The following is a 27,390-nucleotide window of genomic DNA, read 5'->3' on the forward strand; positions in this document are numbered from 1 at the left end:
GTGCATAATTTGAAATCTGCCATCCAAAATTTCGAGACCAGCAAATATGATGAACTATATAATACAAGTCAATTAAGCTTTCACAACTGTAGATATTTCCTCAATTTAATGTTGGAATTGTTTCAGATCTGGCATGGCTTTTTTATGTCTTTCCTTTCCTTGCCGCTGTTACCTCTGGCCTATTGCTTTCCAGCGATATCGTTGACTTGATTGCACAGACACTACTTAAACTGAACTGAGCTGAATGACATCACTGAATTCAATGATGAACTGCCTTTAACTGAAAATTTAGTGTTTACTATTGTCATTTTGCATTATTGACACAATCTGTATTAGTAAAAGCGCTATATAAATAAAGGTGACTTGACTTGACTTGACTTCCTTTCCTTGTTTGATATTCAGGCACTCGGATGTAATTTTAACGGTTTCTATACAACAATACAAGATACAAAAAGTAATTAACTTGGCATCTGCAGTGGGGTGATTTAGGATTTAGAGCAAACACTCTCATACATCAGTATGGAACTGGATTCAGAGTAAAGCAAATGCAAGTTGATTTTATGACAACAAACAATATCCATGAAATTCAACAAGCACTGTGTAATCAAAAGACTCTTCCACTGCAGCTGTCTGATTCATCCCTCAAATGTCTTCCTGCCTCTAGCTTTCATCATCAGAAAAGGATGCAACTAAATAAATGCTATTATTGGTGTGGGCCTTTCAGTCACTAAGAGAGGTTCATACATACCGGTCACACATACAGATCCTCTAAAGATGAATGGGTGCATGTAGATCGCTTTCTAAGGAATATTAAGTCTTTTAATGTTGATTAATGTAAGCCGTTGATTTTATTAAAGGGCATCAGCAGTGAAAAGGTTTCAGAGAGGCTGAATAGACCTGCCTCAGGAGGGCAGACAGTGACATGCACTTTATTCAATACCCAGCCTTAATATTTCAAATTCATAATGCTGTTTGACTTGAGTTTAAAATGAGAGAAGCAGAATTATACAGTATGAATTATACATTTATGTTTTAAACTACCATTCTAAAGTTTGGGGTTGGTAAGATTTTTAATTGTTTTTTAAAGAAGTCTCACCAAGGCTGCATTTAAAATATCTGATCAATTCAAAACATACAGTAAAAACAGCAATATTGTAAATATTACTATTTAAAACAACTGCTTTCTGTTTACATTTAAATGTAATTTATTCCTGAGATGGCAAAGCTGAATTTTCAGCAGCCATTACTGGAGTCTGCAGTGCCACATGATCCTTCAGAAAGCATTATAATAAACTCTTTATTATAATAAAAATGGCAATGTAACAATGCAAAAGTCATACCCATTTAATGCATCTTAAAAAAAAATAGATATATAAATAAACAAATAAATAAATGAACAAACAAACAAATAAATACATCTTAGTGACCCCAAACTTTTGAACGTTGTGTCTATTGAACTATAGTTGTTAATGAGGCTAGCAAAAAAAGAAAAAAGAGGAACAGCTGCAATAAACTTATAAATAAAAATTATTTACAAGATTTAAACAATCCTTACTTCATTTGTACCTCCAGTCCACACAGCAGTTAAAAAGATGCCAATCTAAACAGTGTATGAGCACAATGTAATATCACTTGAAAACAAAAGGTTAATAACTATTTGGCGGTCTGACTCTCAGAGTCCATTTTGGAGATGGAGAAGTAATGAGTATTCTTCCAAAACAAACAAGCTAAGCTGTGCAAAGAATGGGCATTGGTGTCTTCCTCTGATACAGATACTGCTCGATTCCCTCTAGCCCTTCAGTCAAGGAGGCAAAAGGAAGATAACAGCTATCCTGAGGACCAGCATGCCACTCAAAAATGTTGTCTATATGTCTCAGTAAAAGTCTCCATAAAACAAATCTCCATAAAAGATTGCAAAATTCAAGATGCATTCTCATTATACAAAGGTTGTACATTTTACTACTCTATAACTTTCACACAGTTGCTGTATTTCTGTTTTCTTGAAGACACCGCTGTCTGGTTCTGAAAATTCTGTACAAATCTTCTGCTGCTGGCAATTTATCACCATCATAGATCTGCAAATGGTGAATAAACTCTTGGATTACAGGGTTATTTGTCGTAATTGCTCAAAATGATACATATAATGATGTGATATTGGGTAGGCTTCAGACAAAGACTGTCCACAGATAAGAACAGAAGCTCCGCCAAGGGAAAATGACACATTCATGCTCACATTGACTGGATAACAATGCTTTTAAAAAGCAGAACAATTACAAGTGCATTTTCTGTATGGCATGAGTAACATGACTGAGGAAAAGGGTTATGAAAAAGCTGGACTGGACAGTGATCAGAGAGGAGTCAGTACTGCTGTGAGAAGAAATCAGATCATTCAATGAGAAACAAATAAGGTGAAGGGACACAGGTGATTGCTGACATTTAACCCTCTTGAGCTCGACTTAAGTTTTAGGTCACATAAATGTATATGTAAAAATAATAGTAACAGTAATTTAGAATTTTGCTTATTTAACTTCAGATTCACTGAATTTACGAAGTCCGAAGACTCCGAATATAAGTAATGCTACATTAAAATGATGTTATTAAAGTTAGGTTTATTATAAAGTTTTCATAATATAGGGAACGTCAGTAGATATCAGCCTGATACTTAAATGTTACATATATATTTATAGAAATAATCAGTTTTATTTTTACAGTAGGCCTATATAAAGGTAAAGTAAAACACATGGGCAGTTCTGACTTACACGGAAAGACTAATTTGCATTTAGTAGCAAGTTTGGCAACTTTGCAAGTGTTTGCAAAGAAATGGAGTTACGCAAGAAATAAAAGCAGTTGATCTCATAAAGCAACTGAAACCACATCACAGTTAACATCTTAAGGAAGGGAACATTATTAGATATGGTCTAAATTAGCACTATTTCAGACATGGTTCTTGTAGCACAAATGGTTTGCAGAATTCAGGTGATTAAAAGTAGCTTGACATATTCACAGCAGTGAATAAGGATGAACCACCTGAGGAGGAGGATTTGTGCCGCTCTGTTGCCCGTCTTGCCAGCTTGCAGCTGCCGCAATGTTCAAATACTAGGAAGCTATGGAAAATTCATACAATTCAATCCATTCAGCAAATCAGTATTCATGGATTCCCTATTCTAATCAGAGGTACATAGAACATGAGCGTGTTCTCTAAAGTTAAAAATGTAAAACACTGCAAAGAAGAATAATACAGCCTCAAACCACACTTTAAGTTACGATCACAGGCTTTAATTGTTTCTGTAATTCACAACGGTTGCGGACCAAGGGAAGCCTCTGTCTTTTAATCCAGTTACAAATAATACCTTGGCTCACCTCCATTCTAAGCCCAGGCATTTGTTTCTATGACAACAGCTGCATCACGACCCCAGAGCACACTTGATCAATGTACTACCATCTTTAGAAGATCTGAGGTCACTACTTAAAGCTTGGATAAAAATAAACCTTACAATGTATGTATTGAGTTTCTCAAACACAAAGCGATTCAGTTACACCATGTAGGTCTTTGTCTGCGTGAGAGAAGTTGCCAAATCCATCAATAAACACAAAGCAGCAATTGGGACGATGTTTAAACACTAAACTAATATTATGGCGATGTTATGTATTGCTTTAATATGTACTGGCTAAACTGAATAATCTCCCACACATGAGACTTGATCTCCAGTCTTAATCTCACACTGTACTACACAATCTTCTAAACTGAAAACCAGAAATTCTCAACTTTATGTTTGGAATTTTATGAAGGTCAGAGGCCCTAATGGTTCATTCTAGTCATAAAAATGCAGGTTTGGCCTTGTGTTACTCAACCCATCTGTAAGTGTTTGCCTTTGTCACTCGGCTCATGTTGTAGTACTGCTCCAGCTTGTTAATTTATGGAATAAGGCTCTCCCTAGCTTACATTTGTCCTTGCTCTTCCCAGTTCCATATTAGATGTCATTCAGGCACAATGCCAAAAACATCTGATTCGAGGTCATGCACCACTTCATTGCCCTTCTCACAAAGCTGTTAACATCTGTCTAGCTAAAGTCACAGACTACTGCTCCTCTATAGAGCTAAACTGCACTTTGATTAGCTTAATTCTAAACGATTAAGAAATAATGAAAGCATATTTTTTATTTGATTTGCCTGGTTAAAATTATGGTTGTCAAGACAGTAGCTTAAGTCTAGTTGATTGTATGTTTTTAAAAAAGTACAGGACTGAGCAAGGCAATAAATGAAAATATACAATTATGTAGCCAAAAAAATGTACACATTATACAGCACATGTTAGCATTAGCACTAATGTGATAGAATCACTTAGCAACCTTATCTGAGTAAACCTTCAACTAACGTCATGACCGTTTGCACCTGGTAACTCTCCCATGACACACACAACCGTATGAGAAAGGAACACGATGGAACTATCTACCAAGTACTGTGTACATAGAGCAAATGCCACCCACAGGAATTATGCCATCAAGATGCATAGCTAGAAATGCATTCACCTACAAAAGGATAAGTTCTGAAATTTACAGAGAAACTTTTTTAGAAGAAATTCATAAGGGTCTAATATATATATATATATAAAAAAAGATTTACGTTTCCTCTTTTAAAAACACATTTTATAAAAGCATATGCTGGTTAGGTATGTTTTGAAGCATGGTAGTTGGTTTGAGGTTGGTTTAAACTGGTCTTTTAAGCTGGAGTAACTATTTCTTGCTCAGGACCAGCTAATAACCAGCTCAGGACCAGCTTAAACCAGCTCATGACCAACTAAGGACAAGCTTAAACCAGCTCAAACCATCTACTATGCTTCAAAACATATACCTAACCAACATATGCTGGGTTTTCAACATGGAATGGTGGTGATTTCATTGTGCTTGCATAAGTGCTTGTAATTATTAATTTTTTTTTTTGTACAAACGGAAGTCAAAATCTGAAGTAAAAATCTACAGATTTTGCTGTTTCCATATTTTTTAACGATTTCATATAAGCCTTTCAATATATGTCTATGAGCTTTTAAGTCATTAATCAACAGTGCAACTCAGTTTTGACTTCATTAAAGAAAACATATTTAATGGCCAAATTCTCAATGTAGAACTACAATGTTAATAATTCTGAAGAGAAACTCAATTCCAAGAGTGAGAGAACACACCAATGCTCCCATCCATTAAAACACACACACACACACACACACACACACACACACACACACACACATCAGTCACAATAACACAACTCTGCACCACTCACATCTTCTGGATCACCACTTCCCCAATCAAATCCAAAGCTATCTTTTGTATAGTATTACTTAATCCACAACATTGCTGTAAGTAATTTTTGTTAACAAATTGTGTGACTAAAGGCTTTCCAAGTATTACTATATTTTAAAAGAGGGTCACTCAGTCATTTCAGTGTTATATGCATTTCAAACAGCAGTCTGGTCCAGTGCATGTAGAAGAACAATTTAAAACGTGCTCAGCCTTTGAAGAGCTCTTGTTAATTCCAAGTAATGATGGATGAAAACTGCATGTGGTGACACTGGAATATGTCGATGTGCTTTTTCATAAGCTCGGCTGTGACATGTGGAGTCCAGAAATCACCAATCACAGATATACAGCTACTGCACCAAAAAAGAATTGATACTTAAAGTATAAATCTATAAGACTAAAAACATAATTGGATTAATCAAGTGCAAATGTGCCCTTTTAGGATTTTATCTAAAGTGTGATGATATCTAAACCAAAAACTGCTAGCGGCTCTAATTTTCCAATACACCCTAAACTTCACACCATACTTAATCTCCTAAACTCATCAAAATCATTTAGCGTGAAAACAGAAGATTAACTTGTAACTTAATATTCACCTCCATGCCCAGCTCAGCACAAAACATCCTCTTGGCATAATAACTTCAAGCATATCTGCATCCTCCAGCTGTGGCCGCCTTAGCATTCATGAGCAGTGAAACATTTTCCATGTCACTGAAAATGAAGGGCCAGCACATTTCATTGGAGGCCAAGCATTAGACAGAGCGGTACAGTAAGATAGAAGATAAGTATAGATTGGATCTTTGAAGTATGCCATCAAGGGAAATTAGAAATCAGTGCCTGCAGTGATCGCACTTGGCTTAGGTCTTGACATAAAAAAATGAATCACTTTCTACCCCCACACCAAATCTCCATTTGACAGAGAGAGTGGGCGCTCTGCCCCTCTTTAAAAAAATCCCTTTGATTCTCACATCTGAAAGAATCCTTCCCTCATCCACTTCACTCAGGTATCCACTCACTTCCCATGTGTGTGTTTGGCTCTAAAGTGCGGAGGAGAAACGATGCGGCATCTGAAAACTGTGATTGAGGGCTGCGTTGCATGTCACTGCCAGGTTACTAAGTGCTGGTTTAATGGCCACTTTAGTCAACAACTATATTACCCACCTCCACGAAACAACCAGAGCCTCCTCTTGTATCAGCAGAAAGGCTGATAACAACAAGCCACGAGAAAACACTAGAAAAGGGGAATAAAACTCAACTGGTTGTGCAATTTACCAAAAAAGGATCACCATAACATCCAAACGGATCTCTGCATTAACTGAAGTGTTTCAGGAAACTCAGAGTGTTGTAAAATGAAATGTGAGCTGCATAAAAAGCAAGTGCACGTTTGTCTCCACAACACCGGGAAAAGCGGGAACATTCTTTTTCTTTAATCAATCCAAAGTATTGCCTACAGCCATGGTCCGGGACACATCAGGATCTAACTCGATTTCCTTTCACTTCATCAAAAGGTCCTAGAACAATCCTTTTTCAAAGTGCCGGAAGAAGCTTCTGCTTGCTTATCGTGACACAAGAACAGCTTGTTGAGAAAATGGCACTGATAAGAAGAGTACTAAAAGTAGTAAGCCAAAACACAATTAACTTGAAAAGAGCAAGTTTGCACCATGTTCTAGAACAGTGGTTCCCAACCCTGGTCCTGGAGGCAACCCAACACTGCACATTTTGCATGTCTCCTTTCTCTGACACACCAGTTTCAGGTCTTGGAGTCTCTACTAATGAGACAGTGGTTCCCAACCCTGGTCCTGGAGGCACCCCAACACTGCACTTTTTGCATGTCTCCTTAGTCAAACACACCTGATTCAGGTCATCAGCTCATTAGTAGAGACTCCCAAGATCTGAAACTTGTGCGTCAGAGAAAGGTGGGAAAGGTGCGTCTCTACTAATGAGCTGATGACCTGAATCAGGTGTGTTTGACTAAGGAGACATGCAAAAAGTGCAGTGTTGGGGTGCCTCCAGGACCAGGGTTGGGAACCACTGTTCTAGAAGATGCTAAGATCTCCAAATACCTCTTTATAACTTCAATATATACTAGTTTGCTGGGCTAGTGTACCATTCAACTTAAATGCTGTACCAGACCAGTACTTTTAATGGTATAATGTAAGCATATCCATAGTAGCCTACAAATATGCCCTTTTGCTTCTTTGCTTTTACCTGAACTGTAATGTGACAAAAAACCGTAGAGCTACAGGCAAACGACTTCAGTGGCTATCCTGGAATCAAACCAGTGTTGTTATTGTTAACTGAATACTAAACAATACTAAAATAACACTACAGGGGAAATAACTTCATAAATACAAATAAAAAGTCAATTTCTTACATTAAAGAGCCTTTCAATAAAATAAAATAGCCTTCCAAAATAGTATTTGAATTTTTAGATAAGAATGTCTTTCGAGTGGTATGAATGAAATTTGCCATGTCACTTTGTAGTGCTATCTATCCAACATGTCAGATTAGAGAAGCGCAGTGCTTTGCAGGTGATGTTCAGTGAGAAACTAAAACCATGGCAACTATGGCTGACCTCAATAATGCGGACTAAAATTAGCATCAGTCCAGAGAGCAGGTGGAGGAGGAAATCCTCTATCCCTCCACCCACCAAACTAAAGACACTCAGACAATGAGATCGGACATCCGTAGCACCTCTTTAACTAAATTTCAAAGATCTCTTTATGCATGTTCCACAGGTCAATTAACTGTTCACCTAGGCCAACAGCGCCCCCTTGAGCTGACTGCGCTTCAATTAGAAACAAACAAATTAAAAAAGAATAAGTAGGTAATAAACTAGCCAAGTAAGCTAACACATAACCAACAAAATGTGTACATTTTATATATGATACAGAAGGTTATCAATTGTGGATGAAGCTTAAAAATACAAATCTGAGTGGGAACCTGCTGGAAGGAAACTCTATCTAGATGTTCCATATCTGAAAAAAATGATCACTCACCTTTTACCTCAGATGATCAAACTGTCAAAATGACAAGTGCCATTGTAGCCAGAAGTTCTCTGCAGGGTAAGAAAAGACAGCAAAATACACATGTGGAGACAGAGAGAAACGTAGAGCTTAAGGCTACCTGAAGCTTTTAAAATGTACAATGTTATACTGATATACTTGCTATATTTAGCTACTTGCTAGGTATCTGGCATTAACCATGGTTTTATAGGCTAGTAAAAATGTGGCAACCGTAGTTTTTTGGCGCATTGATTACCATTTGTATAAGCACATTTTTACCACAAATACCATTAGTGTAGCAAGACCATGGTTAATTTGTGGTTACCATGGTTTAACTATAGTAACCATGGTTTTTTGGTTTTATTCATTTTTTTTTAATTTAATTTTCGTAGGGGCAGTACTACACTCAAATGAGAATCAGCTGATGCTCTCCATTAGAACAAACTGCAGGAATTGCAGGGCTTCTCTTTTTCTGTCCTGTTATATTCTGAACAATAATATTATTGTAATGCTTCTGAGGCCCTGATACATCAGATTCACCTTTACAGGACTAGCAGTGAATTCCCAACAGGTGTTTGCAGTGTGCAGATGTAATGTCATTAGGAAACTGCAACAAAAATACACACTCATTGAAAAGTATCATGGGAAATGCATTGTAGTACTACAATATGATAAAAATACATGAACCATTGGAAAAGGTATTAGATGAAAATCCCCTGTGACTGTGATGAGGCTATAAACACAATGAAAGTCGAACCGGTAACACTTTACAATAACAGTACATGAATTATCATGTACTAATACCTGAATTAATAATTACTTGACTATGAACTAATGATGAGTTAAGATATGTATTAATCAAGAACTAATGAAGAACTAACTTAACTACGACATGAGTCATATGAACTACTGCATGAATAACACTACCTTAATTACATGTTAGTTCCTGCATGTTAGTTAATGTATTAATTATCACTTTGGGGTAAACTAAATCAAACATGCTCTAGAAGCAAGATGTATGAAAATGGCACAATGTAAAATTGTTTATAAATTTGCCACCTGCAGCTGTCACAAACATCAGTGGATTTCTTGCAATATTTACATTTAACCTAACTCGTCCAACACACAATGATGCATTCATAATTAAAAACAATTTCATCTCATTCTGTTTTGAGTGATTCCACTGCTGCCGTCCTACAATAACGTATTCATTAAGCAGGTGCAATTTTCCAAATTAAAATCAGTGTTAGCATAGAGATGATGGTCATCGCTTTGTTTATGTTATGGATTGGTTTACTGTCTTTATATCATAATAATGCACTGCAGTCAGACGTTTGTCTTGTGTTCTTGCTCTTCTTTTGGGCCACTATTGCCCCTTCAAAATGTCAACTTTCCTCCTACTGTTCAGTTCCTTCTCCATCCGAATGCAGCCACAGGACCTCTGCTCTTCCACTTCTTTACAAACCACCGAAAAGCATCAAATATCTGATTTAGATGAGCTGAATATGTATAGAACATTTGTAATTGATAACCTTTTAAAGATGTGTCCCTCCAAGACAAGTCATGACATCATGATACATTAACAAGTCATGAATTCATGTTACTTAATAAGTAATTAATGAGTTAGTAATAATGTGCCCCCCCAAGTATTAATTCAGGTATTAGTACATGATAATTCATGTACTGTTATTGTAGTGTTGCCGTCGAACCAATGTCACTTGGAGACAGTAACAGTGGATTCAGACTAGTTTTAAAAAGACAAATAAAATCCAATTAATGAGAAATTAGTCAAGTAAATCACACTCAGGAAAGAGATTATAGTTTGGAAATTTTATTTACAATTATTACGGAGTACGCTGCTTTTGTTCTAGATTCATCTTTTCCCCCTGCAGAGAAATTGCTCAGATGCATAAAATAGATGCTACCAATGAAAGAGTATATAACTCATCATGAGTGCTGCTTACTAACCATGCCACTTTTAAATAAAGTCTTAATGGATTTATCCTTAATCATCTTTTCCCATCAGAACACAAAAAGGCACACAGATGAACCACACAGGATATTTTATTCAGCAAATCCTTATATAGAAAAGACTGCAGGAGAAACCTAAATAAGCAATGACAATAAAATAGCATATTTCTATTAATTACTATAAACACTTTAATGAACATACAGATATCAGTTAACCAGCCAGAAGTCATCAGAAGATTCAATCAGTGATGATGAATAAGACAGTGCATTAATTATCTTTTCAAATGCATAGTTCATATTCAAGGTACATGCACATCCCTTTTGTACAAACAATTACGAATACTTTCAAATAAACATAACCTCAGGAATCTCACCCTCTCATAAGTGAAAAAGAAGAATAGAAGCTCATTAAATAATCAAAGATGGCTAAATCACCCAATGTTTATCAATCTCCAACACAATCCTAGTGTTTACAGTTCCTTGTCTGTGATTGGTTCCTCCTCGATCTGCTGCAGTACTGCGAGATCACATGGCTGTGGGCTGCCCAGCTGAAAAGAGAGAAAAATCATCATAAAGAACATCAGAAATCACTTGGTGAACTATGTAACTGAGCCGCATATACTGCAGAGATGTGTGGCCTACTTTTGAGTCGCATATAGCAGGAGTTACAATAGAGCTGTTGGTTTCGTATTCTGACTTCTGCTCCGGCTTCTGAGCCTCCCAAATCAGACCTGCATTTAAAGCACTGCAAACACAAGATGAAAGAACACATTGTTAGAAAGACAGAATCCTCCATGTAATGCCGTACCGCACACTCACCTCCATATAAGAGTGAGAGAGAGAGAATCCTAGCTTGAGGTCAATGGCAGCAGCATCAGAGGATATGAAATTGCAGTAATAACACCAGCCAAAAGGACCAGAAATAACCCGGCAACAAGATTAACAGGAGGACAATGCAACGTGAATGAGAGGATGAGCAGAAATACAAATGATTGGCATTTGGAGAATGACGAGGATGCGCGAGGAATGATTAAGCTCTAGATGAGTAACATACAGCTGCTCTGAAGGTAAAGGCATTGGAATAAATTCAGGAGGAAATTCAATAAGAATGAATTATGCCCACTGTCTGATAGCATCATTTATTTACAAATACTTGTCTGTGCTGTTTTAGCACTCGATTCACTTTATAAATATGCTAAACGCATTATGCACTGTGCACACTCCCAGTTTTGAGTGCTAAGCTATGGAAGATACAGCAGATTACTGCAATTTGGAGTACTTAACTGGGACTCCATCACTGTGATCCAGACACATAAACTGCATGTTAAAATACATAAAGTGTGCTTGATTACTTAATCATCATTTGTGACCCTGGACCACAAAATCAGTCATAAGTAGCATGGGTATATTTGTAGCAATAGCAAAATTATGGATTTCTCTTTTATGCCAAAAATCATTAGGATCTTTAGTAAAGATCATGTTCCATGAAGATATTTTGTAAATTTCCTACCGTAAATATTTAAAAATGTAATTTTTGAATAGTAATATGCATTGCTAAGAACTTAATTTGGACAACTTTTAATGTGATTTTCTCAATATTTAGATTTTTTTGCACCCGCAGATTCCAGATTTTCAAATAGTTGTATCTTGGCCAAATATTGTCCTATCCTAACAAACTATACATCAATGGAAAGCTTATTTATTCGACTTTCAGATCATGTATAAATCTTTCTTTCAGTTTAAAAAAATGTATCCTTATGACTGGTTTTGTGGTCCAGGGTCACATTTGATGAATTATACTTGCAAAATGTACACAGGCATGTCTTAATTACAACTCTTTAATAGCGCAATGTTTACTGCACCAGGCACCTAATGAATAAGGTGCACTCTATAATTCTATTCTAATTTGCATATACATGACGTATGTTTATGCTAAAAATGGCGCAGTGCTAAACCAACATTTAACTAGTAAAATTAGACTATGTGTGGTTGGTGAATAAGACATGTTTCTGGGACATGCGATGGGATTTTTGGCACAGATGCAATCAAAATCCTCATAGTACAACAATGTTATAGAAGCAAAATCACAAATATTTCAGTTTTGGCAGAAACAGATTTTTGTAGTTCAGCCTTTAGAATGCATATGGTTTGTTCTTGATGGTTTATGCGCATTTGAGAGAAATAAATGACAGTCTTTTAGGAAAGAAAGATAAGTCACAGGGCAGTGCTGTCAGTGCCGTTATCCATGAAGCAGCTAGAATTGGCATTTTGATTCTCTGGGTTGACATTTTGATCGAGTTTATACATGCACAGAACAACTGAATAGAATAATCATAAAAGCAGACAGAGCACATTAGTCAGGTTAGTCACTGATGAAGCCAGGCTGGACCTGACCTCCGAGTAGCTGAACGCTCACCTTGAAACAACTCAAATGATAACAGAGCCCCTGGGACTCGATGATCATGGCTGCTCCTTTGCCCAGTGGTGTATTACAGAACGAACATATTTTCCTGCCACTCACTGACCTAGATTACAGAAAACATCATCTGAAGCCCAGCAACACAGACTTGCACACAGCCCATGGCTCATGTGGGGTGAAAACACATTTTGAAGACAACAAGAATATGGGAGACACATGGGAATGGTTGGGTGGTATGGTTTAGATATGCGGTTCTCAAATGGTTTGGTTTCACAAGCCCAAGAGAGTATCAAAATAGTTTATCATACAAAATGTCAACAAAAATGTATTATGGTGCAGTCACATCAGCAAAATTTCTGTAAAATTATATAAGCAAATAGATCCACTTTTCATTGACAATAGTGTAGCACAGCTCACATATATGTCACTTTGAAACAAGCAGCTTTCTGTTGGTCAATGCAATTTGTGTGACCAACTTGAATCTGATGCAAAATCTGTGTTTGAAAAACTATCACCCTCAAGCAAAATTCCAGATTGCACAGATTCCTATTGAAATGATTTAAATTTGATCATGAAAATACACAAAACAATGGTAAATGTGACAGCAACTTAAGTGTATTTATTTATTAGCCAATCACGCAGAACAAGCACCAGGCCAAAGGATATATTCCCTCCAAAATTGACATCTGATTAATCATTTGTTTACTTGTTTTCCAGTAAAACTTCTCCATATCCTTAAAGCAAGATTAATTTACATGAGAAGCAGTACTGCATAACATATTAAGACGTGTTGTCTCCGATTGGAATGTGGCAGTTGAAGCCTTTTGTTTTGCTATCCAGAATTAGTCTCATTTTATTATTCTGCTGTCATTAACCTACCAGTTGAGAACCACTGTTTTAGATTACAATGACAATTTACTTTTTTTAGTGAGGAATACCTATTCCGTGGTGGAGCTCGAGGCTCTGGCTCTGGTGTAGCTGCGGATGGGGACCAGGACTGCCTGAGGGAGCTCATGGACTGAGATGACTGCAGATTTGCAGACTCTGGACGTCCACTCTGGTACGACGAGGAGCCAGAGAGGGACGAATGAGGCCGGCTGTAGTCTGGTATGGACGAGGTGCTGTTAGATGTGCTCCATGATGATCTCCAAGAGGAACGAGGCATATCGAGATTGTCAAGAGACTCGCCTCTGCAAGCAAAGTGAGCTTGTCAGTCTTTATGCTTGAAGCTCACATCAATTGCATTTTCCTCTTTGCTTATTTCATTTGATAATTTTGTTACAAAGAAAAATACTGCTGTCCAGTACTGACCTCCTGACGGGCAGATCAATCGGTTCTTTGGCGGTAACATTGGCAGCGCTCTGCTGGCGAATCCAGCTGTTGTCTGTGTTCAAGGAAGTCTTCTTTCTCATTTCATGAAGGATCTGCTGCCTCTCCACCTCAGCCTGAGACTGGGGCTCTTTCTTATAGTCTCTACTGAACTCACCCAGACCACCGCTCGCTGCTCGAGCCAACAACAGAAACACACAAATCACCATTAATAACAAAGTGACAAGTAGTAAATAGACTTGGTAGACATCAAGATCAAAAGCAATTGATTTCAGATATTCTTCATCCGATTATATATAGTGGGGCCTGAATGTTTGAGACCACAGTGGATATGTGGGATTCAAAATATGATGTAAACCTGGAAATAAACAAGCACAAGCGGTCAGATGTTCTTGAACATAATGCTTCAAAAATCACTCTAATATGGTAATTTGGTGCTCAAAATAAATAAATAAATAAACAAACATTTTTCATAATTATTATCAATGTTGAAAACAACTGTCCTGCTTAATATTTTTGTGGAACCCAAGAAACTTTTTTACAGGATTCTTTGATGAACAAAAAGTTCAAAAGAACAGCATTACAGAATATTTCTGTAACAATGTAAACGTCTTTATTGTCACTCTAGATCAATTTCATCCTTGCTGCATAAAATAATTAATTACTTAAAAAAAAAAATTGACAAACTTTTTAACGGTAGTGTAATGCATATTAGATTATTGTAAGAAAAAATATTAACTTAAAAAATTAGAAATAGAAGCATTTTCACTAGTGGTCTCAGATTTTGGACCCCACTGTTTTTATATTACAGTTTTTAAATCAAATGCACACTGATCACGTGGACACAGGCTCGATTTCAACTGATTTTGCTGACATTGCATCTGTCAAATTTGCATAAATCAGGCCGAGCTGATTGGTTGGTCTGATTGATTGGCGTGGGTTGAGCCGCGCACACCTCTCTCTGGATCTCTGTATTTCATGGCATTGAGGATGCTCCTCCTCTCAAGCTCTAGCTCACTCGCTGCCTGCTCTCTCTGGATCTGAGTGCTTTTCTTTCGCCTCAGTTCCTCTTCCAGCAGCCATCCTGCCAAACCCCTGTGTCTGCCGTACACACCTGCAGAGAGCCGCAGACTCTACAGCAACCATCTTACTCCAGCCCTTACAATGTGTGGCCCACTGACAACACGCTCTTGAGGATTCTGACACGATCCTTTATATAGTGCTGTCTCAGCAGCTCCTTATTGGTCAAAAAGAACAATAGATACACATAAAGGTTTAGAGAAAATATAAAAGCTGCACTGACCTTTAATATCTGGTTTTGCAACCTCATCAAGTTCTGGAGTTGATTTGGAAATAGATCTGCAAACCAGATTGGAAGACAAAAGATTACGCCGTCTGATAAACATACAGATGAAAGATCTTATCAATGTATAAATCCTATATGGATGCATAGCCTGAAAGCATAACTTTATTAAATACAAATGGGAGTGCAAACAGCAGAGTCCTATTACCTGTGTGAGTAGGATAATTGAGGGTAAACATTGGTATAGCCAAAGGAGTCCACCTTACTGTGGCCAAACAGCAGAATCAGCACAGACAAGCAGATGTTCATATAGGCATGATTGAACAACATTAATAGAAGACAAATTAGTCTGGTTAATAATGCATGAGTAAAAAAACAGACTAGAGCTGGGAAGTATGACCAGAATCTTAAATCATGGCACAAGTATTTTGTATCGCAGTATCGGCATGTATCAACATATATTTATTTTTTGCTGTAAAAAATGATGAAAAATGTATTTTACACTAACAATTAATGACACGTTACTATAATAAATTACTAAACAAATTCTACACTGATACACTAATATAATATTACAAAAAATCATATTTAAAAATGTTGTTCTTTTGAACTTTCTATTCATCAGAGAATCCTGAAAAAATGTGTTCAACGTTGATAATAATATAAAATGTATCTTGAGCACCAAATCAGTATATTTGAATGATTTCTGAAGAATCATGTGACACTGAAGACTGAACTTAGACTGGACAGGAATAAATTACATTTTAAAATATATTAGCATTAGAAACAATAACACTGTTTTTACTGTATTTTTTATCAAATATATGTAGCCTTCATCAGCATAAGAGACTTCCTTGAAAAAACAAACAAAAAATTGTATATATTTTATATAATACATTAAATACTATATATATACTGTATATATTAGAGCTGTCAACGTTAACGCGTTAACGCATGCAATTAATTTTACAATCCTTAACGCGTTAAAATAATTTAACGCAATTAACGCAAAATTACTGAAGCACAATATTTATTTTTTGCTGTAAAAAATGATGAAAAATGTATTTTACACTAACAATTAATGACACGTTACTATAATAAATTACTAAACAAATTCTACACTGATACACTAATATAATATTACAAAAAATTATATTTAAAAATGACTGGACAGGAATAAATTACATTTTAAAATATATTAGCATTAGAAAACTGTTATTTTAAATTGTTAGAATATTTCACAAAATTGATTTTTTATTGTATTTTTTCAACAAATAAATGCAGCCTTGGAGAGCTAAAGAGACTTCTCTTTAAAAATACATTCAAAATTATTACTAACTGCACTTTTCGATGATACTATTAAATAACCATGTGGTATTGCTTTTTGGTACGTCACTGAATTAAATATTCTATAAAAGAAAGGTATTTTATCTTATTTGGCCATATCATCAACTCTAAATTCTGATTGAATGAGCCGCATTTGAAGGCGCTGTAAAACAGACGATATACATACACCCGTGACTGTACTTCAGCTAAAATTACTGCAAATTCATTTTCTTTAGCATAACATCATCTTTGTTTCCATTCATTTAACAATGCAAAGCAGCCCTGCTCACTGATACATACATATCAGCCGACGCATAGAAGGTATTGCAAATTTATAGTGTCATGCCGCCCAGCCCTAACACAGACAATGTTAGTTTAGTCAGGTTACTTGCAGCATTTGTCAAGCATGATATTCAGTGCCATTCCTTCATGTTATTGTTCTGGAAGTAAACAAAACTGAAATGCATGCTTGAGAAAATTAAACATTCATATCAGTATAACACAGATAATGAGAGATGGGACATAAATTAAAGTGAGAGAAAAGACTGCTGAAATGACAAAACTCACTCTTGCTCCTGATATCTCTTCTGCTCTTCCAGTCGCCTCCTCTCCTCCTCTCTTCGATTCCTCTCTTTTTCCTGAAGGAGGCGCTCTTCCTCTTCTCTATTCCTCCTCAGTTCTTCAAGGTACTCTTGCTCCTCCCTCTTCCTCCTCTCTTCCTCTAAACGCAGCCTATCCTGTTCTCTTTTTTTCCTCTCCTCTTCTTCTCTCTTCTTCTTCTTCTCTTCCTCAAGGCGCTCTTGTTCTTCTCGTTTTCTCCTCTCTTCCTCTAAACGCAGCCACTCCTCTTCTCTTCTCTTCCTCTGTTCTTCTTCTCTCTTCTTCTTCTCTTCCTCAAGGCGCTCTTGTTCTTCTTGTTTTCTCCTCTCTTCCTCTAAACGCAGCCACTCCTCTTCTCTTCTCTTCCTCTGTTCTTCTTCTCTCTTCTTCTTCTCTTCCTCAAGGCGCTCTTGTTCTTCTTGTTTTCTCCTCTCTTCCTCTAAACGCAGCCACTCCTCTTCTCTTCTTTTCCTCTGTTCTTCTTCTCTCTTCTTCTTCTCTTCCTCAAGGTGCTCTTGTTCCTCCCTTTTTCTCCTCTCTTCCTCTAAACGCTGCATCTCCTGTTCAACAGCAAGCAAAGGATTTTTTTGGTGTTTGACAGTGACAGTGTGATAGGGTTTACATACCCCTTGCAGTAACTGCCAGATGTATACCATATAAAATAATAGTTTGCTGCAAAATCGTCATAAAAAATGGCTTATATGAACTTTTGAAAAGGGTAAATTGTGTTAAATCGGTTATTTTTCTGAATTCTCTTATTTATTCATTTGTTTGTTTGTTTATTTGAATATAAAATCTCTCGTGGATATGATCAAATTATTGCTGAGGCATCTGTAAAACACTGACTTGCAATGGTTATGATAAATAAATAAAATATTAAATATACCTCCTCATGTTTTTTGAAGTTCTCCTTCTCAAGCTCATGCTGTGCCTTTCTCCACTCATCTTCGAGTTTTTCTTGGTCCTTTTTGTACTTCTCCTTCAGCAAGTCAAGCAAGGGGAAAACAGGAGAGAGAGGGAATGAAAACAAAAAGAAAAGACCATTGATTGTAGCTAAACAATGCTTCAAAATTTCAAAATGCATAATTACACTGTGCTTTTGGCATTTATCAACAAACAATGAATTAGTTTGCCACCAATCTTCGCAATCATAATACAAATATTCTGAATATGCAATAAACATACACACAAACAGAGAATAATATTGTTTTTTTTCAAAATTAAAAGGTCTACATGATGCATGTCTAGTTTTGTATTCAAGAAACACAACAACAAACTTGAGTTTGTATGCCAATTAGTAGAACAAAATGTATCCTAGTTTAACTAATTTCTACAATCTCACGAAAAAAATAAACTTTACTCTATAAATCTATTTTACCCAACATAATTATGTTTAATTCATAACAAATGCATGAGCACAGATACTATAATATTTACCTGCAGCAAACGCTCCTGCTCTTTCTGCCATTTCTCCTGTCGTTTGCGCTCTTCTTCAGGGTCCCAGGACCGGGTAGTGGATGTAGTGATAGAGGGAACGGTCAGCTACAGACACAGAAAACGCTTTTAATTATTGGAGCCAACCACTGGCCAAATAAAATACCACACAGATCCTTTCCAAGACCTTGCATGATCACATTGTCTTGTCAAAGATCCAAAAAGAACCAGGCCCCAAAACATGGATTAAACTATATAATTCACTTAATCAGATCATATGCATGTCAACAACAGTGGTTTGATTAAAAGAAAACATATGAAACAACTTACATTTGATATTGCTGTGTCCGATCCACCTGTAAAAACCAGCTACAATTAGATTCTTCTGAATAAATACATTGTAGCCTATATTTTGAATGAAACCCTTCTTGATAGCATGAAGGGAACACATGAACAGCATTCCATCCCAAATATCTCATAGAATAATATCTGTTCAAATAAGAAACCCATAACCCAACAGCTCCATAAATACATGTTAAATTAGAACCACATTCAATGGCTTGAATAAACAAACACATGCAAAGTCTTCAATAACCAAACCAAATGAATAATGCATAAACACATTTGGCCAGTCTTTAAATGCAATGTCACATGCAGAAGCACTGGTTATTAGTAAAACCAAACCCCACATACATGTCCAGCACAGCATGCACTATTCACATTCACAACACAATACCAACACACTCCACACTGATTACTGATTTCTTTGCCTGAGCTGCTCTGATAATCAGGGATATACAGCAAGGCTGACTTGAGTGTGAGAAGGTAGTACAGCCTCATATTCATATCTGTCTCATCCTGAATTCTTTCATTTATGCCTATGGGGAAATTCTCTGATATTATATCAATGTGGCAGGTATTAGTAAGATATGGACTGTCTATCCCTCTGATGCAGTTTCCTATTTTTTATTTAGAGTGCTTTGTATGTTGGCATGGTTCCTGACATGCTGTCTTTAAGAGGTCTTCAAGAGCATGGCAACATAAAAGAAAATAGAAAAAAAAAAACACTTTTAAGGTTTGTTTGCACTGATAGTGAAAAAGCAACCAAAGGTCATCATTTTTCAATAAGGTTTCATGATCTGAGGCGATGTAAGCAACAACAATCATTGGCAATATAACAAATTTGAATTTGTTTCATAATTTACTCATTCTTATGTCATTTCAAACAGAACCAGTATTATTTATATAGTGTTATAGTACTCACTACAGGAAACTAAACTTCAGAAGGCTTGAAATTTAGTTGTGTGGGCCATTTTTATGATATTTTATGGTGCTTTTTGTGTCAGTTTTGAAGCCTGAGAGCTTCAGGTTACATTGATTGTAATTACACTGAAAAATCAGTGTAATAATCGACTGATTGAAATCAGTCTTCAAATGTTCTCCTTTTGTCATAGGTGGCTTTGGAAGAATATGATGGTGAGTAAATAATGACAGAATTGAACTATTGCACTATTTTGCACTATTTACTCATGAATTTTCCTCTACTTTTTAAAGTACTCAGACTCCTGTAGACAGCATGTCAGAGCTCGAAATGGAAGTGGACACTGCACACTCAACCCCCCTTTACCACAGAGGTAGACCAGAGAACTGACTGTGAGCCCTGCAGAGGGAAGAGCACAGAGGTTATGAAGGGCTTCTGCTAGAGAGAGGAGGAGGAGGATGGCAGGATGAAGACTTAGCAGTTTACCCAAAGCCCCCGAAACACAAAGCCTGAACGCACCAGCACTTGACTGATGCTGTTCTGTTACCTTGTTCAAAAAACTCTGATCTCCTTTTTAAGTTTTTCAAAGTAATGGATTCTACATGGGAGATAAAAATGTTAGAAGAAGTTGAATCTGTACAAAGGAAAAAGTTCCAGGTGCCCTGGGGAACTAGATTTAGCAATTAATTCTTAATTCACACTGCTTTCTTGTAGAAATGTAGTTAGAAAACCTTTTTTATATAAACATTGTATGTGCACAGTGCTTGGCTATCTTTATTCTACTTTTTACTTTTGGCTAGTTTAAGTTAATCAAAAACAAGCATTCTTGTCAAGCTATGAAACAATCTCTGAACAAGATTCATTTTTTTCACAACTTTTCTGCACAACATGCATTTAATAAAACAGGCACAGAAACAAACTACAGAAAAAAGCTTCACAGAATGTTTCCAAGCAATTAGCTGAAAAAAGTAATATACCTTTATTATTCGAAGTCTTTGAATCCTCACGGAAACCACCATTTATCCCATTCGTACCATAATTCTGTGAAAAAATAAGAGGTCATCTGTTTAGTATAATAAAGAAGCATTAAAATAAATCGAAATTAAGTATCATATATAAGTGATTAATAATAGTCCGCGTACATTGCCAGACTGTGAGCTGACATTCACAGTTTTCACGACCATATCCTTGGTTTGTTGGGATGTGAAATCCAGGTTGGTGCTGAGGTATGGCTCAGAGGGACCTAGAGGATCCAGACTGGTCAGATTGATGGTCTTATGGCTTTTAAATGGAAGGGAAGGTAGGTCTCTGCCCCAGTCTGATTGTGGCATGTCAACAAAATCATTTATTTCAAAAACACAGAATGAAAACAGATGTACGACTACAGACATAATACTATATTCTAAATAGTGGGGATGAAAGACAGACCACCTTCCCCTGCCATGCAGTCAGAATGAGCTCCACATACAACAGGTTTACAAACAAGCTTACAGATGCCCTCTGATCTGGCTTCAGTCACAAACCATAAGCCTGCTAGTAAACACTGAAAATATGAACCTCTGATGTTATCAAGAACCACAAACGTTAGAAACCAAGATAATGAGAAATAATGCACACAGTTTAGGAAGAAATAAAGGCATATCACATATACTGCAGACACCAGGCCAGGGAAAAGTAGACAATAAAGGAATAGATAACCCAAAATGTTTGGGCCAAAAACTATTACAGTTAAAAGGTGTTATTTCGTTCAGTGGAACACATAAATAAAAGATGTGCTCCACAAATAATAAAAAAAAAATGACATGAAATAAAATAAAATAAAATCTGAATTTTGTGCACATAGGTGATATGTTTTTGCCCTTTGTGGAGCTTGACAGTCCACTATATCAGTGTAAAATATAATGTAAGCATTTTTTCTGTGCTTCACAGAAAAAAAAACAGCAGCATAGCGGTGGAAATATATGTGACATAATATATAATAATGTATAAAATATATAATAATGACAGTATTTAATTTTTATTTTTTGAGTGAACTTTTCCTTTAAAAGAAAAAAGTGAACAAAGAAAACCAGCAACCAAACACACAACTGACAAACATAAGTTGATACACTATGTGCACTTTACTACTACTGTATATTCTATCTTTAACTACAGGGTCAACCCAGAACAGAGGAACTTAGTGTGCTATGTGTACAAAAGTGTCTGATAATGTTATTTCTGCTGCTTTTGGTTAACTTCGGAAGCTTTTTCCAGGTCTCTTGTGGTCATTTACTCAGGTGAAGTCTGAGAGTGCTGCATTCAAAAGATGGTGTAGACTTACTATTCTTGCCATGTCTGCGGATGTCCATAAACAGACTACCCTGCTGCAAGGCCTCCTCCATACTGTTCTTCCACTCAGTATAGCTCAGGTCTGCCACCATGTGGCCGTTCACTGTAAGGATCTCATCTCCAACCTTCACTTGACCGAGCCCCGCTGGGCTGCCTTCTCACACATGTCCCACACACATAATCAAGCATACAATTTTTGTTTTTACTAAATGTAATAACAGTGTCAAATGCCAAATTAACCTCTAACTGTGATTTAGATAACAACACATCAGAGCAGAGGCGGACAGTAGTGAAGTATTTTTACTTTACTCAAGTAAATTAAAAAAGTATCTGTAGTTTATCAGAGATGTTACTTCACTACATTCCAAAGCATAATGTCATACTTTTTACTGCACTACATTTCATAAATAAAAGTTGTTGTTTGTTTTACCTTTAATACTTAAAAGAACATTATAAATGCAATTTCTTGTACTCAAGTAAATCTTTGAATTACTTTTACGTGAGTAAAAGTAAGAAAGTAATAGATTTCTAATTTAATTAAGTATTAAATGATATTTAATATGAAACGTAGTGCAATATTATGCTTTGGAATGTTGTGAAGTAAAGTTGTCTAAAGAAAAACACTGATAAAGTACAGACACTTGAAAAGTATTTTTTTTCTGATTCAGTCATGTAAACTAAAGGCTCATTAGAACCAACCTAGAAAAAAAATCTGCCCTATATAGGCTACTGTAGCAGCACACGTGTTTTTACAGCAGCAGATGCTCTCTGAAGCTGCAGGTAGAGCCTGTACTTTATGCTTCGTTAATTCACTGTGCAGCACATGGGATCATTACTGACCACCTTTTTTTCTTAGGATTTTATACGTTTCTTTTACCTGGAACTACAGATTTGACACGGACCCCCGTGGAGTCCCAGTTGCTCTGAAAGCCAAAGTCCTGGCTGCTGTTGGGTTTCTGGTTCAGGCTGATCCTCATCTCACTGTAGTCCACCTGGAAGACATAGACAGGTCAGTTCTACACAGAAAATAAAGTGATTTGTGGTTTACTATGTTAAATGCATCTTCTTCAATATGACCATAAATTATAAAATGGTTTCTGGAGTGTGCTATTGAAATTCACAATAAAATTTTCTTGAGGAGTGTGACCACATTTACAGCTTTAAAATGCTTAAATGATCTGGATTAAGTCAAGATTTAAGGAATATAAAGTGCTTGTGTATCTGTGCAAATGGAATTTACTTTAGCTTTAGAAAACTGAATGTAGTTGCAAGTGTGTAGGTGAGATTTTTGAGTTGAGAGTCTTGCAGTACCTCATTAGAAGGGATGAGCGGGGATGGAGATTTGGGCAGGGGGGACAGTCTGTTGACCGGAGGGACAGGAGATGGGGTTTTCTCCTCTTCCTCCTCTTCGTCACTGCTTTGTACAGGACTTTCCTGGGAAATATCTTCATCCTCTTTCACATACTGAGCATATCGGTTGGAAATTGTAGATTTCTTGAGGCTGTCTGTCTCTCCATTTGTGCGCTTAAGAGAGTTGTCCACCTAAAAGGTTTTTAATACCATATAAGTATTTTCGCTAACAATCTGAACTCTATATGAGGTGTATGCATTCCTTGCTGTTATTGTTAATCATGTAGAATAGATCACGACTCATCAATTTAAACATGAGACTAGTTTGGTTTAAATATCTCAAACAGAGGAATAGAGTGCTACAGTGCCAATCCACTTTTTTAGAGGCCCTGATGTGATTTTGCCTCATTCATTTATTATATGACATGAATCAAAACACTTTGATTTGAAGCAAAAAAGCTTTTGAAAATCAGACATAGGCAAAAAAAGGTACAAAAATGCAACTTAAACAGCTTTAGTAGTTTGACAGAATTCAGAAATTGACCCGATTACGTCATTCTCAGTGCTTTATGGGAACGAGTGGACACTAAAGAGTGCTTTTGGTGTGATTTGCTTGTTTTGATTCCCTGATTTTTATTTATTTTTTTCAGATAAATGGGTAATGTAGTTTGTCACCAGGAATTCTGCTGTTAAACACAGTTATTTAAAAACTTATAATAACGCTAGCCAGCAACAAAAACATATACCATTAAATAACAACCTTGTTACGCACAGTTGGTGTGTTTTTAAAAGTTATCGTTAAAAATCTATGGAGAAAATGAATTAATGTTTACTTCCAGAACCAGATTGTTGCACTCCATAATGAGATGTTATGCTTTCTCAAAAAAATCTGACCTTCACTTTATGGTTTTACTCTAGGTGCGTACCTCAGTTAGATGCTTTATAATTCATATGAGCTGTAATTACATCAGTATTTCACTGTAAATTGATCACACACTACGGTGAGGAGTACAATGTTCTCACAGAAGTTTATTCACTAAAGACAACAACAACAAAAAAACAAGCCAATCAAACAGGTCAGGATGTTTAAGGCCAAGCAGGCCCACTCACCGTGAACACTCTGGGAAGGGAGGCTATTCGGTTGGACTGTGTGCCGAATGGCCTGGGCGTGACTACAGAGGTGAGTCTTGCGCTATCCGATCTCTGGTAGCTCCTGGGGAGGGAGGCAGAAACTTGATCCAGCCCAGACTGCTTTGTATCCATTGAATTGGGTTTATACAAAGAGCTAATGGGGCCGCTGGAGTTCTTGACTGGCTTAGTGTTGCTAATCAACTCCGAGCTGTTGAGAACGCTGCTGGTTTTACTGACGCTGGTGTGCTTGATCAGGCTGGAGTTGCTGCTGGACAACGCAGGAACTGGATCATCCAGAAGGCTTCGGGTCGTTGTATGGCTCTCCTCAATGTTGTTATTAATTTTCAGTGGGATATCTGGGCTGAAGCGATTACGTCTGGTATGAAAATCTGTCTGATCTGATGCCAGAGTGCCAGCGACAGGTTCCTTTTCTCTCAGATATGGTATGGAGGGTACTGAAGGTTTGTCCTTGGGGGTGTAAGGAGTATCAATGGTGTAGCTACGTGCTGGCAGAGTTCTGTTTCGGGGTACAGGTCCTTCGAAGACATCATCAGAGATTGAGTTAAAGCTGTCCCTGTAGTTGCTTTGCTGTCGGCTCTCTCTGAATAGGGGCAGGAGTGAGAGAGGCAGGACAAGAACCGCGATTAGATTACACTTTTACACTGAGCAGACTACAGATCAGAGAAAGTAGAACAGACTACACTCTCCGCACTAACAGCAGACCACACAATGACAAAAACATAGAATGCAACATTTCATCAATAATAAAATAAAATAAAATATTAAATGAAGAATTAAATTCAATTCATGAAATATTATTAATTAAAAATTAAATATACAGTTTTGTACTGTTTAAGCTTCACACAACTACTTGATTTAATGTATGTAATGTATGTTCACCTCTCATCCTGCATTTCCTTGAAGGTCTTTGATTTCCTGATGCCGCCTGAAGAGATCTGATCAGTCTGCTCTCTCTCCTCTTTCTTCTTCACAATGTCAGAATTCACACTCCTGCGCTTATTCTTCCACCTTGTAAGATCCTGCAGGGACGAGGAGAAAGACGCTCAGCCTCCATAACTGGAGCACAGGTTCTTATTCATAAGCAGTAACGGTAGGAGGGATAGTTCAGGGGAAGGGTAGAGAGACACGAGGACAGATTGAGAAGTGAGGGAGGACTAGATTTTGCCTGTGTCCTATTTTGCCTGTTTGGCTCCACCCGATTCCTTTTCCCGTGTGAATTAGGGGCGCGTATATGACCTAAATGCTGTACTGAAGCTCAGTCCAACCACGTCCACACTACAAAGTACCACTGAACAGTTACAGACTACTTATTATTGATGTGATTGTGTGGCTTGAAGTTGAGGTGAGGAAATCTTAAAGTCTCAACTTTCATTGAACCACAGGCCAAACAGCTGCAGCTATAAACATGAACAGCAGCAAAACCTTGTGATCCAATACTCACATCTTGCCACTTATCCTCATTATCCTTCAACCGAGCACGCATCTTCTGCATCTCTTCAACTCGCAACTCCATTGACAAGTTGCTGAGGTTCATCTCACTGTCGGTGATGTCACTCACTGATTTGCTCCTGAAAACAGAGGTTTTTCCAAAAACATTAGCAGTCAGGAAAAAAAAGCCATGCATTAGGATGGAAAAACGATTTAGTGGATTGTAGCCATTCAGCTTTTTGATACGAGTAAAAGTTTTACATGCTCTCATCAAGCAATTATGCATAACAGAAATTTACAAGATAAAATACTGAAGGGTTAGTAAAACAGCAGGCACATTCCAAATATTCTTCAAGCCACAATTAGTTGTCTTAATAAACAACTAATGAGTTGTCACAAATGTTATGTGGCAACTCAATGGGCTAGTATTCCATGAGTGACCCATTCAATCACTTTCACTCGTGTCTTACCTGTGAGAGCACAATACTTCTGCATTACAGAAACACCTGTGCTTTTGGATATTTCCAGAACAATATTATTTACACAGATTTGAATTAAATTAGCCAGCAGTGTGTGTCTGTAGTCTACACTGCTGAAAATTTTGTAGGCAGCAGCCCATTGGGATCAAAGCATTTGAGTGTCAGTGCTTAATGTAGGGGAGAGCAGAGGAAACAAAGGCCTACGCAGCATCCGTGACCACACACACACACACACACACACACACACACACCACACACACACACACACACACAAAAATGAGCTGTGACTGCACAAGGCCACAACTCACCCTTCACTACCAGAGCTTTTCTGGAGCAGTCTAGGGAACCAAAGAGAACCACAACAACAACATAGTCATATATTGGTGTGATGATTGACAGTTTTTATTGACTGACCAATAAAGTGTTGTATGCTCACCAAGTCTGCATTTATTTGATCAAAATACAATAAAAAGAGCAAAAGTGTAAAATTTGATGCAATTTAAAATAACTGACTCAATGTTAATATATTTCAAATGTAATTTATTCCTCTGATGACAAAGCTGAATTTTCACAATGAAGACATTTTAAATGTCTTTTCTGTCACTTTTGATCAATTTAATGCAACCTTGCTGAATAAAAGTATTAATTTCTTACTTCTATTAGTGCTCCGATTGATCGGCTACCGATCACTATCGGCCGATAATCGCTTTG

The 27,390-nt window shown here is 37.0% G+C and overlaps 1 protein-coding gene across 6 annotated transcripts in view; it reads right to left on the minus strand.

Annotated features, from left to right (window-relative positions):
• Positions 1-10,114: 10,114 nt before the first annotated feature.
• lmo7a (LIM domain 7a) overlaps positions 10,115-27,390 on the minus strand; it is a 46,236-nt gene continuing 28,960 nt past the window's right edge. For 2 of the 6 annotated variants that reach the window (XM_016460905.1, XM_016460906.1), the window contains 20 exons: positions 26,214-26,340; positions 25,652-25,791; positions 24,731-25,352; positions 23,582-23,812; positions 23,148-23,262; positions 22,263-22,424; positions 21,085-21,260; positions 20,920-20,983; positions 20,490-20,540; positions 19,012-19,037; positions 18,685-18,789; positions 18,134-18,226; positions 17,215-17,807; positions 15,530-15,592; positions 15,322-15,377; positions 14,001-14,190; positions 13,628-13,879; positions 12,687-12,795; positions 10,913-11,015; positions 10,115-10,818 (listed from right to left, as the gene is read on the minus strand). In XM_016460905.1, the coding sequence (XP_016316391.1) occupies positions 10,796-10,818; positions 10,913-11,015; positions 12,687-12,795; positions 13,628-13,879; positions 14,001-14,190; positions 15,322-15,377; positions 15,530-15,592; positions 17,215-17,807; positions 18,134-18,226; positions 18,685-18,789; positions 19,012-19,037; positions 20,490-20,540; positions 20,920-20,983; positions 21,085-21,260; positions 22,263-22,424; positions 23,148-23,262; positions 23,582-23,812; positions 24,731-25,352; positions 25,652-25,791; positions 26,214-26,340 (3,301 nt within the window). In that variant the 3' untranslated portion in view covers positions 10,115-10,795. Of the gene's footprint in view, positions 10,819-10,912; positions 11,016-12,686; positions 12,796-13,627; positions 13,880-14,000; positions 14,191-14,902; positions 15,133-15,321; positions 15,378-15,529; positions 15,593-17,214; positions 17,808-18,133; positions 18,227-18,684; positions 18,790-19,011; positions 19,038-20,489; positions 20,541-20,919; positions 20,984-21,084; positions 21,261-22,262; positions 22,425-23,147; positions 23,263-23,581; positions 23,813-24,730; positions 25,353-25,651; positions 25,792-26,213; positions 26,341-27,390 lie in introns of those variants that run through there. The other 4 variants (XM_016460900.1, XM_016460901.1, XM_016460902.1 and 1 more) reach the window with 4 other exon arrangements.

The sequence above is a fragment of the Sinocyclocheilus anshuiensis genome, unplaced genomic scaffold (assembly GCF_001515605.1).
Source record: "Sinocyclocheilus anshuiensis isolate Anshui unplaced genomic scaffold, SAMN03320099.WGS_v1.1 scaffold136, whole genome shotgun sequence".
Lineage (NCBI taxonomy): Eukaryota > Metazoa > Chordata > Actinopteri > Cypriniformes > Cyprinidae > Sinocyclocheilus > Sinocyclocheilus anshuiensis.